This window comes from Magnolia sinica, chromosome 8 (genome assembly GCF_029962835.1).
Source record: "Magnolia sinica isolate HGM2019 chromosome 8, MsV1, whole genome shotgun sequence".
In the NCBI taxonomy this organism is placed as follows: Eukaryota; Viridiplantae; Streptophyta; class Magnoliopsida; order Magnoliales; family Magnoliaceae; genus Magnolia; species Magnolia sinica.
This window is the reverse complement of record NC_080580.1, coordinates 8,025,648-8,040,619: the sequence shown is the minus strand read 5'-3', so window position 1 is coordinate 8,040,619 and position 14,972 is coordinate 8,025,648. Positions and strand designations below refer to the sequence as shown.

At 41.3% G+C, this 14,972-nt stretch overlaps 1 protein-coding gene across 1 annotated transcript; it reads left to right on the top strand.

Annotated features, from left to right (window-relative positions):
* The first annotated feature begins 7,195 nt into the window (after positions 1-7,195).
* Positions 7,196-10,935, top strand: LOC131252764 (putative receptor protein kinase ZmPK1). Its single transcript, XM_058253444.1, has one exon. The coding sequence runs from the start codon at positions 7,276-7,278 to the stop codon at positions 9,760-9,762; it is 2,487 nt and encodes an 828-aa protein (XP_058109427.1). The 5' UTR covers positions 7,196-7,275; the 3' UTR covers positions 9,763-10,935.
* The last annotated feature ends 4,037 nt before the right edge of the window (positions 10,936-14,972 follow it).

The following is a 14,972-nucleotide window of genomic DNA, read 5'->3' as shown; positions in this document are numbered from 1 at the left end:
TTGTGAGCAACAGTGGATTTTGATAAATCTGTTATTTATCTGGTCCCTTCATCCAGATATTTGTGACCTTATCAAGGGGTTGGATTGTAAATAAACATTCGAATGGTGCTCAATAAGTTTTTAATGATGGTTTTTTTTTTTTTTTTTTTTAACACACGCACACACACCCCACACACGCACGCCGGGGGATTTCACCACAGGTGAGTACTCGAACCCTTGACCCGGTGTTGAAACTCCTGGGAGTCTACCACCCGGATAAGAGTAAGGACCCAATGATGGGTATTTAATAACCAATATTTCCTCTGTATGCTTATTTCAGGAATCATGCTCTCAAATGAGCTTATAAAATATGTACGGTAGGCATGGAAGCAAGGGGGTGTTTGGTTTAAGAGGGATGGAATTATCAAAATGTAATGATATTTGGCAGGGATAGTTGTCTTATCCCTCAGCTTAGAGGCATCCCACTTCATGTTTGGGAAGCGGATTAGGTAATCATCCTGCCACTATCGGTCCGTGCTCTGTAGGCCCCACCATGATGTATGTATTTTATCCATGCCGTTCACCCATTCTTCCATGTCATTTTATGGTATGAGCCCAAAAATGAGTTTGATCCAAATCTCAAGTGGACTGCACAGTTGGCCTTAGGAGGTTTTTAATAGTGTAATTCAATCACTACTGATTTCCCATGGTGTGGTCCACTTGAGATTTATATCTACCTCATTCTTGGGATTAAGCGCTAAAATTATATTTCAAAATGGATGGATGGCATGGATAAAACACATACATTATGATGGGGGTCTATATATCACTGACCACTAGCCACACGAAATCCAAAGTAGAACAGTAAAAACCCTTGGACGGTGCTGATTCAAGAAGGGGCTTCTCAGCCCAAATCAAACAGGACATCTCAACCATCCATAGGATCTTAAAACCCACTCCCACTTAATCTCATTTAAACCCATGGGTTAAACGTCCGCAGTTTGGCTAGTGAGGCCGTCACCAGCCAGGTGGCTAGTGTTGGTGATATGTGGACCCCACCATAATGTTGGTGTTTAATCCACGCCGGCCAAAAATAAGGTAGATCATGGTGTATGCGGGAATCCAGCGCTCGCGAATTTCCTAGAGCACATGCAAATAAGAAAAGCTATGCGAGGCCACCTTGACGTCCGTGTGACATCCACTCCGTCCATCAGTTGTGCCAGTTCCTGTAAGCACCTGAATCTAAAAATCAGTGAGATCTAACATTCAAATGGGCCACACTCTGAATTTTACTCATGATATTTAGAAAGAGGGGCTCATATGATGGATGGCTTGGATCTTGCATCCATGTGCCACACTTGTACATGTAATGGAAATCGGATTGGTATTGAGTTACTCAGTACGCTCTTATTGTACTAAGGAAACTCAGTTGGGCCCACCTTGAATGTACATGGCTCATCTACACCGTCCATCCGTTTTTCCATTTCATTTAAGGGATTGACACCAAAATTGAAGCATATCCAAAGATCAAGTGAATCATACCATAGGAAACAGTGGGGATAATGATTTCAAAAGTTGAAACCTTTCTAGGCCCTACAGTGATGTTTATTTGTCATCCAACGTTTTCATAAGATTATAAATACATGGATGAAGGGAAAATACAAATACAAGCTTGATCCAAAACTTCTGTGGCCCCCAATAAATTTTCAACTGTATACATTTAATTCAACTATTTCGTGTGGTGTAGTCCATTTGAACATTCCATATACTTCATTTTTGTGCTTTGCCGATTCTTTAAAAAATAAAAAATTTTGACCTAAAATTGACTTGTTGTCGGAGAGATTTTCACTCTTAAATAGATTGGCTCAATTCATAACCCAACTTTTAACGTGTGAAACTCTTTTATACTCACCATGATTTATGTTTTAGATCCACATAGTCCATCAACTTTTTCAGGTCATTTTAGAGCATGAGCCAAAAAATGAGGCACATCCATAGCTTAAGTGGACCACACCATAGAAAGTAGCAGAAATTGAACAACTACTGTTGAAACCTTCCTAACCTCTACTGTGAGGTTTATTTGCCATATAACCTCATCATAAGGTCACAAACCTGGATGAAAGGAAAACACAAATATTAGCTTTATCAGTCTTATGTGGCCTCAAAAAAATTTCTACGAGAGGTGTCCAATTCCTACTTTTCCCGTAGTATGGCCCATTTGAGCATCGGATCTCTCTCTCTCTCTCTCTCTCTCTCTCTCCTTTTCTTTCATAACCTAAAATAATGTGGAAAATTGGATGGATGTTTGGGATCCGACTCATACATCATGATGGGGGCCACGTAAGTTCCACATGTCAACACTTACAGTTTTTTTTCCTAGCAGAAATGTGCTGCACCACTAAGCAACTGAATTTTTGGATGTGTGAAATTTGGGTAGTCCCACGATGGCCATATGTTTTTTAAGATCATTAGAGGATATGAGCCCAAAAACATGATAGATTTCAAAGCTCAAGTAGACTAAACATTAGGAATTGATGGCTACTGTTGAAAACATCTTTGTACCACATAAGGCTCGGATAAAGCTGATATTTGTTTTATTTTGTTTTTTTTTTTTTTTGTTTTTAACCCTTCATCCAAGTTTGTGTGACCTTAAGCACAAGTTAAATGGCAAATATATATCCATGACCCCATCAATGAATCCTCCAAATATATATTCTTAAATCTTCATTTAGCGATTCGTTAGTTACATCCTACCGACCAAACCGTGATTGTCTTATGATTGCCCATGTCCAAAAGACTATCTAGCCTATAGCCATTTCACTCGAATTGCCGTTAGTAATCTATTCTACTTCCTATTTCTTTTTCTTTTTTTCTTTTGTCGATTATACTGCATTTACTTTAGATTAATAAAACCAACATTCAGACTTTAATTACGTATTTTATTTTCCTTATGTTATTCTTGTGGGTGAATATGATTAAGCTATGACTTTCAAAGTCCTTTATCTTTAAAGAAAAAAAGAATTCATGTAAAGGACTGATTCTCTCTCACAAATTACGAGATATTTTTATCAATAGGTGGCTAAGTAGTTAGACTAATCTTCATAGGTCTAGTTCAAATTCAATGATGCTCGGGATCATAAGGTGTTCCGTTTAATTTGAGTCGAAGAAGACTCTAGCATGCTCGTCACATGCATACTCCCATATACATAACTGAAATCCAGATCATTCGTTATAGTGTGGTCTCATAACCAAATTGAATAGCAACAGAGTAGGTCGACCAACCTGTTGGATGGATTGGTTCAGACACCCATGTGTGGCATGTACATTAGTTTAATTTTCTCCTTTGCTTAAATGATTATAGATTGGATGCATAGGATCTTGTAATAAAAGTAATGGACGGGGATTAGCTACTGACAGGTTGAGCAGCGAGAGTCCCTACTGAAGTGACGTCACCAAGTTACATGGCCCCCACATGGTGTATGTTTTGTATCTACACTGTTCATCCACTTGGAGAGATCATGTTAGAGCATGCTCCAAAGAATGAGTCAGATCCAAAGCTCGAGTGGACCCCACCACAGAAAACAGTGGGGACATTGACAGCCACCAATAAAAAGTTATAAGGGCCACAAGTTTTCGATCAACCTGGTATTTGTGTTTTTCCTTCTTTCATGTCTGGGTTAACGTATGAACAGTCCGGATCTTAAATAAACATACGCAAGGATGTCTGCGTTAGCATATGTCTGAGAATAAATGGGGAAGCAGATTGCATAGTGAGTAAGCCTACTGAGTAAACTCTGTGGGGGCCACTGTGATTTATATATTTTATCCATACCTTCCATCTATTTTACCAGATAATTTTAGAAATTGAGCCAAAAAATGAAACATATCCAAAGCTCAAATGGACCATACCACGGAAAACATTGTGAATTCAAATTCTACCGTTGAAAAATTCTTGAGGGCCACGGAAGTTTTGGATAAAGCTTATATTTGTGTTTTCCATTCATCCATGTTTTTTTGATCTTATGAACAGGTTGGATGACAAATAAACATCACTGTGGAGCCTAGCAATGCTTCAACAGTAGAAACCATTAGTGTTTCATGCCTTATGGTCCTCTTAGCTTTGTATATGCTTCAATTTTAGTCTCAACTCTTTAAAAAAGAGCTGTAAAAACGGATGGACAGCGTGGATAAACCACATACATTCCCAATGGGCTCAATAGAATTTACTTATAGTATGATAAGAGTATACTGAGTAACCCAGTCTGCAATCCAATTTCAAACGCTGATATGGATCCTGCAAGGTCAGACGGTGCTATGTGGACCCCACAATCACTTATGTGTTTTATCCTGGCCATACATCTGTTTTTGGAATATTAGGGCCTGTTTGGCCAGACGGATCCCATGAGATTAGGAGGGAAGGGATGGATTTTAAGGTAATGATGGTGGTGTCAGTGGATTGGTTTAAGATCACAAGATTGCTATATCCCAGGACAAGTTCACTGTTTGGCACGCCCAGCATATCCCGGGATTTTACCTTCCAATCTGTCCAACCAAACACGCCCAAGGGATGATTAAACGGGGATTAGGAGGGATGGGATCAATTTTAAGGTAACGGTGGTGATGTGAGTGGATTGGTTTAAGATCCATGGGTTTGATATATCCCGGGACAAGCCTTTCCCACACTTCAAGGGCAGCCACGCTCGACTCCGACCCGCGCCCTAAAGCAGTGGCTGAAAACAAGGGCCCTTGGGAGGCAGAGCTCATAAAAATTCAAGGGCAGATCTGCGACATCAGACAAGCCTACCATGCCCGAGTGCCAACCTCGGTAGAGCTCATGTTAGGAGAAACCAATCCACCATTCACCGACGACATCATGGCGTCTCTACTTTTGCTCAGGTTCTGGATGCTATAGATGATCTCTGCCCGGCCAAACATGCCCTTGTTTACAGGGGCAAGAGCTCAAAAATGAGTCAGATCTAAATAAATACAGTGGTAACTCACCTTTGGACCATACGACGCAGCATTACCTTTATCTGTCGCGGGCGTGGATCAGCTACTGAAGTACAAACATCCCCTTGTTTGCAGGGCAAGAGTTAAAACATGAGTCAGAACTAAATAAATATCTATGTCAGTGGTAACTCACCGTTGGATCACACGTACGCAGCATAACCTTTATCTGTCGCGGGCGTGGATTAGCTACTGAAGTGACGTCACCAAGTTATGTGGGCTTGCCGCGATGTATTTTTTGTTTTCATACGTTCCATCCGTTTTAAAATATTATTTTAAGGAATAAGCCAAAGAATGAGGAGATTGAATGCTTACCATTAAAAACTTCTTGAGGACCATAGAAGTTTTCCATCGAGCTGATATTTGTTTTTTACCTTCTTCCATGTCTGCGTTAACTCATGAACAGGTTAGATCTCAAATAAACATCAGGATGAGCCCTAAAAAGATTTCAACGGTGATCATCACTGTCCCCACCGTTTGTTATGTTGGGGCCTGCTTGAACTTTGGATCTGACTAATTCTTTGGTTCATGTTCTAAAATGATCTCTCCAAATGGATGGACAGTGTGGATACAATACATACACCATGGTGGGCCACAGAACTTAGTGAGTGTCATTATCACTACAGCTTCCTTTGGTGTGGTCCACTAGAGCTGTGGACCTGCCTCGTTCTTTGGATCATGAGTTAAAATGGTCTAATAAAAGCGATTAACGGCGTGGATAACATACTTACACCACTTTGGCCCCCACAGAGCCCCGCCCGGATGAATAACCGTCCGGGCGTCCCGGTAACACGTGTTTTTCCGAATAGCCTGCGATTAAGCTACAACACCACCCGCATCGCTGGTTCCGTGGTGCCACTCCCAGACAAGTTCTCTCAACGGGGCTGATCTTCAACAATCGACTGCTGGCCTATACGGCTATACGTATACATGACGAGGGCGGGATGCGAATTTCGGTCGCGGATACAGTGGATACTGGGATGTACAGAGGTGGGTGGAACCCTGACTCTGGAGTCCACCGTAATGTATGTGCCTTAAATCTACGCCGTCAATCCGTTTTTAGATTTCCTTTTAGGCCGTAAACTCAAGAAATCAGGTCGACCACACCACATGAAACAGTGGTAAGTGACCATTAAAAAGTACTTGTGAGCAACAATGAATTTTGATAAATCTGTTATTTATCTGGTCCCGTCATCCATATATTTGTGGCCTTATCAACGGGTTGGATTGTAAATAAACATTCGAACGGTGCTCAATAAGTTTTCAACGATGGGTGTTTAATAACCAATATTCCTTCTGCACGCTTTGGCTAGTGACGCCGCCACCAGCCAGTTGACTAATGTCGGTGATATGCGGACCCACCATAATGCAGGTGTTTAATCCACGCCGGCCAAAAATAAGGTAGATCATGGTGTATGTGGGAATCCAGCGCTCGCGAATTTCCTAGAGCACATGCAAACAAGAAAAGCTATGTGAGGCCACCTTGACGTCTATGTGACATCCACTCCGCTCATCAGTTGTACCAGTTCACGTAAGGACCTGAGTCAAAAAATCAGTGAGATCTAACGTTCAAATGGGCCACACTCGGAATTTTGCTCATGATATTTAGAAAGAGGGGCTCATATGATGGATGGCTTAGATCTTGCATCCATGTGCCACACTTGCACATGTAATGGAACTCGGATCGTGTACTGAGTTACTCAGTAGGCTATTATCTTACTAAGTAAACTCAGTTGGGCCACCTTGAATGTAGGGGGTTCATCTACGTTGTTCATTCATTTTTCCATCTCATTTAAGGGGTTGAGACCAAAATTGAAGCATATCAAAGATCAAGTGGATCATTACAGTGGGGATAATGATTTTCACCGTTGAGACCTTTCTGGGCCTCACAGTGATGTTTATTTGTCATCCAACGTTTTCATAAGATTCTAAATAGATGGATGAAGGGAAAACACAAATATAAGGTTGATCCAAAACTTATGTGGCCCCAATAATTTTTCAACGGTATACGTTCAATTCAACTATTTCCTGTGGTGTGGTCCATTTGAATATTCTATATACTTCATTTTTGGGATCATATACTAAAATTATCTGGTAAAATGGATGGACGGAGCAGATTAGATAAATAAATCACGGTGTACCTCACAGAGTTACTCACTACGCAATCTGCTTCTTGTGTAATCCCATGTAGATGGTCAGCTTCCTACAGGCGGGTTAGCTGAGATAAGCTCTATAACAGAGATGTGAGTGGAAGGAAAGCCATTGCAAGCTAGAATTCTCTTTCCAAGCATGAGAAAATCTCATTCCAATCCAATCCTTCTTCTTCTCTACCTTCTCATCTCATTCCACTCTCCTTATGCATCTCAAACACCCCAATATAACTCTTTAAAGAAAGGATCCTCTCTCTCAGTAGAAGATGAATCAGACCTCCTAATCTCCCCAGACAAATCATTCACATGTGGATTCTACAAGGTCGGCACAAATGCCTACTCTTTCTCAATCTGGTTTTCCAATTCCGCGAACAAAACCATCGTTTGGACAGCAAACTGGGGTCGACCCGTTAACGGCCGTGGATCGAGATTCTCAGTGCATTTGGATGGAAACATGGTCCTGACCGACATTGACGATTCTACCGTTTGGAATGCAAATACCACCTCCAACGACGTTGATAGAGCTGAGCTTTTGAACAGCGGAAATCTCGTGTTGAAAGATCCAAATGGGAGGATTTTATGGCAGAGCTTCGACTCTGCCACTAACACTCTTCTGCCTTCACAAATGCTTACCAAAGGCAAGAGACTCATCTCTGAAAGAGGGAAAGGAGACCTTTCTATGGGTTATTTCAATCTCTTTTTCGACAGCGATAATGTTCTGAGATTGATGTATGATGGGCCTGACATTTCTAGAGTCTATTGGCCTGATCCTGGTCGTGATGCATGGGGCAATGGTCGATCAACCTTCAACAGTAGTAGATTGGCGGTTCTTGACGAAATTGGCCAGTTTTCATCAAGCGATCAGCTGAAACTTGATGCTTCCGATCTGGGTGTCGGGATTAGAAGGAGATTGACATTGGATTATGATGGTAATCTCAGACTCTATAGCTTGAATGAGTCGACCGGGTTGTGGCTGATTTCGTGGGTGGCTCTTCCACAGCAGTGTGATATACATGGCCTGTGTGGCAGATATGGTGTTTGTGTTTATACACCGATGCCGAAATGCACGTGCCTGCCAGGATATGAAATAAGCGATCCGGGAGATTGGAGCAAAGGTTGCAAGCCCAAATTCAGCAAAATCTGCAATACCCAAATGGTGAAATTTGTAGAGCTTCCACAAACAGACTTCTTTGGGTTCGATCATACTTACAGTGAAGGAATATCGCTAGAATCTTGCATGAAGATTTGCTTAGACGATTGCTCTTGTGAGGCTTTCCAGTATAGATTAGATGGCGATGGAGATTGCTGGGCCAAAAGCGCACTCTTCAATGGACGTACTTCTCCGAATCTCATAGGCACCATATATCTAAAAGTACCAAAAAGTCTAGAAACTGAAAATTCCTCACAATTCAAAGGATTGGAGCTTGTTTGTGGTTCGAATGAAGCTGAAATTGTAATGGGATCCTCTAGTATTTATAAGGAGAGCACAGGCACTGAATATCGTCATTTCATCTGGTTTGCTGTGTCTGTAGGTGGCATTGAGATTCTCTTTGTTGCAGCTGGTTGGTGGTATCTTTTCAAGGATCATGGGATGCGGACGCTGGTGGATGAAGGATACCGAATGATTTCAAATCAGTTCAGGAGATTTACATATACGGAATTGAAGCAGGCGACCCACCAATTCAAAGACGAGCTTGGCAGAGGAGGCTCTGTCTCTGTTTACAAAGGAGTTTTAGCTGATAAGCGTGCAGTGGCGGTGAAGAAACTGCGAGATGTATTTCAATGCGAAGAGGAGTTTTGGGCTGAGGTTAGCACGATCGGACGAATCAACCACATGAATCTGGTGAGAATGTGGGGATACTGTTCGGAGAATGCACACAGGCTCTTGGTCTCTGAGTATGTGGAGAACGGATCACTGGACAAGTACTTGTTCTCTGATGGAAGTAGCAAGGGGCCTGCTAGATTACTTGGATGGAACGAACGGTTCAAGATCGCGGTAGGGACGGCGAAGGGTCTGGCCTATCTTCACCACCAGTGTCTTGAGTGGGTTATCCACTGTGATGTGAAGCCTGAAAACATACTATTGGGAAGAGATTTCGAGCCCAAGATTGCGGATTTTGGATTGGCGAAGCTGTCTGAAAGAGGGAGACTGGGTTCTAATTTCTCTCACGTCAGAGGAACAAAGGGCTACATGGCACCTGAGTGGACTTTGAATCTTCCCATTACAGCGAAGGTTGATGTTTATAGCTATGGGATTGTGCTTCTAGAGATTGTGAAGGGGAGTCGGTTTTTGAATTGGATGACAGATGTAGAAGAAGAGGTGGGACTGAAGAGCTATGCCAGGATGGCGAAGGAGAAGATGGAGAGTGGAGAAGAATCATGGGTTGGGGATTTGGTGGATTCAAGATTGGATGGGAAGTTCGATTGGAAGCAAGCGGTGGTGATGGTGGAGATGGGCCTTTTGTGTGTGGAGGAAGAGCGAAGCAAAAGGCCAACCATGGATATGATTGTCCATGCTCTCCTTGCATGTGAAGATGAGGAGGGGAGCGCTGATGTCTCGTTGCTGCAGACTAAGGAAAATTTCTATTCTGCAAGAATTGAATTTGATTCTTATGTTTCTGTGTAATCCAAACTTCTCTTCTCTGAGAATCCTTCTGTTCCTAAATTTCGTAAACAAATACTTCTATACAGGTAATCAGCATTTCTTCAAGCCTTCTATAGAAGGTAGTCAGTTTTACTTGAATTAATGTATGCCACTAGCACAATTTCTGAATGCTTGTATATCAAGCATCATGCTCTCTCTCTCTGCTTTTTCTTTTTTTTTTTTGAAAAAGGTGGAAGTACACCACATGTAATTTTATTGCCAGGGAAAAATCAACACCATCAAAGGGGAGGGTGAGGCCTAGCCCATTGCACGGGATTTATGCTAAGAAAAAAACAGAGACTTGTCAATGAAGCCCTAAAAACCAAATTCCTTTCCATGCATATAAACATCACAAAACAAGCCTAGAAAGGATAGTTATCTGTAGAACATCAAAACACAGCTGGAGACAATGTAGCCCGGAAAAGAATTCGCACTCAGCTCTATAACCTGCATCCTCCGACAGTAGCAAGAACCTTGCTATCTTGATGAGATACCAGCTACATCATAATGCAATCAGCTCGTAGCAGATCGCCAAAACCACTGTATTGTTGAACAACCAATTTGGAAGAGCAAGGAGACAATTGTAGCAGCATACAGACACCCCCTTCGCTAACAACCCATACCACTCTGAATCAGACCGAGTGACTCTGATTCAGAAACAGAACAGCTGGGAGATGAGGCCATGGATTGCCCTTACCGATGGTAACCCAGAGAAGGAATTTGAGCAGGTGGCGCTTTCTGGACGCCCAAACATGCCCTTCAATAGGACACACAACTGAAACCCAACTGCAGGAGGGACTGACACTGATAAGAGCTTGCGAGCCCCAACCCATGGGCTCTGATAGCAAATGCAATCCGATGATGAGAGAGTGATAGTATGAAATTCAGACGATCTGCCACAAGGGGCAACTGTGGTTGTCCATGACGGAAGCTGCACCTTGGGCTTCTCATCATCATCCCACACCACCCAGCTGTTGTAGCAACTGATGTAGGGTGGGTCGCAGACACATTCTTGGCAAAGATGGACGAGAGAAGGCCTAATTGGAGGCAGGAAATTATCTGGACCGTCAGAACTTTAAATTAGTTGTATCTCACAAACTGGGATGAGTTTTTCGACATATTATATGATTTTGGGGTAAGACCTACTTAAGCCAACCAACCATTCTATGATGGGTTGCCCACGCCGGATTTACGAGATGCTATCGGATCAACAGTCAAAAGTCCTGTTTACTATTATTTTTCTCTCCTCTTTACTTTTAAACCAATGATTCATGTCAGCTTTAGGAGCATGGATGATGGGCCCACAATTGAACTAAATCAAGACTCTATATGATCTAAACATCATAAATGAGCATTCTAGGCCTGACTCTTAACATTAATAAGATGGACAACCCATATAGAACATTTAACCTGATTTAAATAGACAGTCGAATCACATTAGGGTCTATAAATTGGATGGTTTAGTTCAGATACTTAAGGTCCACATGATAGAAGGTTCAGATGTTTACTCGTCCACCTAATGAACAATTTAGATTGAACGTGCACTGAAGCTAAATAAACAGACCATATTTCAAAGTTAATGACCAAAAGCAAACCCAAAGAGGAGGTTTATATTTGAACCTTAAATGAGCCTCAAATTAGGCACGACAAAAATATGGATATGGGCTCCCGAACAAGACCAGCAAACAGACCTTAATAGCCCTTCACATGAGCTGAAACGGGTCCAAGAGTAAGACCCACTCGACAAGCAGGCACTTTGGCTTGAACCCCAATGAAATAGTCCATGCCTGGTCAGAACAAAAAATAAACATGCCCAATACAAAAAATATAGTAGGCCCTGGCCCGCTAGACCGCACTCATGGCCCATGGACAACATTGGGATCATCTGATAAACAAAAGTGTCAAAGGGCCCACTCAAGAAACCTTTAGACAGGGCCTCAACAGACCCTTCGTTCAAACAAGATGGGGTTTAATCCCCTGTGATTGAACAGAATCCAGTTGCTGAAAAAAAACAAAAAAAAAAAACCCAATAGCCCGCATTTTTTTTTAAAATTTCTTTTTAATTTTTTTTCTGCTGAAAGTTTATGATAAGAGCTTTCCAACGACTGATCTGTATTGCTGGACACCGGTGGCTCGCAAACTTTGAAAAATTTCTAAATCCTAACATGAGCCGAGTCATTTGATAGACAGAGTAGATTTCACGTAGGCATCATGGTGGACCCATATAGCCTTTCATTTAATGGTTTGTCTTGCATTGTTCACTTCCAAAGATGAGGGATGGCCGAAAAATAAGACCTATAAATTATTATATGGACAACCATTCAAAAATCTCCAAATCTATGTGAGATCACAAATACGTAATCTCTTCCAATAGAAGGAAGCACATCCAATAAAAATAAAAAAAATGATGTAGATCCAAATCTTAGGTGGACTACACTGGAAACAATGGTGATTGACCATTAAAAACTTCTTGTGCGCCAAAAAGGACACCTTGGCATGGTTATGTTTGGATGGAGTCCACCCATGTACCGAATGTCTTAAATTTTAAAAGTAAGACCCATGAAACAATCCTCCAGCTTTGCTATGCGCTCACACGCGTGCAGTAAAGCTGATGTACACGCCAAGCATGTGGCAGAATGTCACAATAGGTCCCAGATCCATTCCATCTATCAGAAAGATACCAAATATATGGATGTCATATCCCATGAAGATTGGTCCACTGGTCAGGTAGGCCTAAAAAAAACGAACGATTTGAAAAGCTTGGCAGAAGTTTTCTAACCTCCATCTGTTACCATTACTGAGGTCCACATATTGAGTGGACCAAATCTAATTTTGAAAAAACATGCTGGAGGTCTGACCAACCTGTTGGACGGATTAGATCTCATAAGTCAGAACTATGTACCATGTTGGCATGTGTGGCATGCATATAAGTTTTATAATACACTCAAGTGTGCTTAGCAGAGCTCCTTTATTTTGTGTACAGTTTATTCCACTGCATACTTGACATAAATGGTTTATGTTTTTCCACCGTTGATTAAATGATTATACATGGGATGCATAGGATTGTCTGGTAAAGTAAATTTTTTTTAAAGACAAAAATCATCCGTGATAATGGCCTGCATATGAATGGACCTGATTTATACATCACCCTAACACAGGTTCTGCATGTAAATGTTTCTACCGTTTTACGGTTATTCGTGGGGTGGAGGTTTTTTATTTTATTTTATTTATTTTATTTTATTTTTATAAACACGCACACACACCCCGTACACTCACGCTAGTGGAATTTCACTACTTATGGATACTCGAACCCGTGATCGGGTGTTCTACCACCCGAGTAAGAGTAAGGATCCTTACACACGCAAGGTTGTGTGCGTCGACGTTATCTGGGAAGAAATGGGCCGTGGATTGCAGACTGACAATGCCTTTTACTGAGCGTGGATTGGATGCTGACAAGGTCAATAGCTAAATCGCTACTGAAGTGGCGCCACCAAGCTTTATGAACCCCACCATGATGCATGTGTTGTATCCATACCGTACAACTATTTTTAGAGATCTTTTTATGGCATTACAAAGAAAATGAGATAGATCTAAAGTTCAAGTGGACCCCACCATGTAAAATAGAGGGGACAGTGACATCTACCGTTCAAAACTTCTTAGGGGCTAAAGTAGTTTCTGATGAAGCTGATATTTTTGTTTTCACTTCAATCTATCTCTATGTTAACTTATGAATAGGATGAATCTCAAAAACACATCACTGTGGGCCCTATAAATGTTTCAACGGTGGGTGTGACAGCTCCCACGGTTTTCTGTGGTGGGTCCACTTGAAATTTACATGTATCTCATTCTCTTTGTAATGCCATAAAACCATCTCTAAAAATGGTTGGACGGTATGGATACAACAAATGCATCATGGTGGGTCCACAAAGCTTGGTGACGTCACTTCTGTGTCGATTTGGCTACTGACCTTGTCAGTGTCCAATCCGCACTCCCTTTTACTATACAACGCTCCGTGAACCCCACAATGATGTACTTATTCTGTCCTCCCGTCCATTCATTTTGGATCATTATTCCGAGGCATTAACCAAAATACAGGCAGATCCAAATCTCCGGTGAACCACATTATAGGAAAACAGTGGTGATTAAACTCCCACCGTTAAAAACTTCCTAAGGCCAACTTTAGGGTGTTTGTTTTTTTATTTACACATATAATTACAGGCATATAGGCCAGCATCAATTTCGAAGTTGACATTGACAGCTAGCTTGTTTGAAAGCTTCCTATTTCTGAGCACCGAATTCGTACAGTTTTCACATATAAAAATAGCGGTGGCCACCTCTATGTTTGTATCATATCCACGCGGCACATCTATTCTAACAAGTCATTTTACGGCATGAGCCCAAAACTGAGGCAGATCTAAAGCTCAGGTGGACCACACCATATGAAATGGTGGGAATTGAACGCCTAATGTTGAGAACTTCTTGGGGCTACAAAAGTTTTAGATCAACTTGATATTTGTGTATACCCTTCTTATATGTTAGTGCGATCATTGAACGAGTTGGATGATATTTTCAATTTTAAATGATGGACATCATTGACTCCCTTGGTTCGTGTGATGTGGTTCACTTGGGATTCCAACCTACCTCATTTTTTGGCTCATCCCTGTAATGAAACGGTAAAATGGATGGCCCGTATAGATCACATATATACATCACTACTTGGGCCCATGAATTTTGACAGTGCCAAAGTCCTTTTCAATGTTACTATTCATTGTGTTATTTTCGAGGTGAAATTACTGAGGGATTTTCCTTTTATACAAACAACCTTCACAAATAATTATTGACTATTTACTAGTATTTACATATGTAATATGTAATTGAAAAAACAAACACATTTGAACTAACGGCCTATTTGATTTTTATCATTTCACTTGGAAATGGTAAATACCTTGGAAATGGGTGATTATTACCGTTTCACCTGTTTGAATATTCACAGGAATTTTATTTCTTGGAAACCAGTTCAAAAGTAGTAGTGATCATTTTAGGACCCCATATTAATGTATATGATATATCTGTTCCGTCCATCCATTTTATCACAACATTTTGAGATATAAGAAGAAAAATGAGTTAGATCCAACACTCAACTGGCCCATACCAAAAGAAACAATGGCCCTAGGAAGTTTTTAATGGTAAGT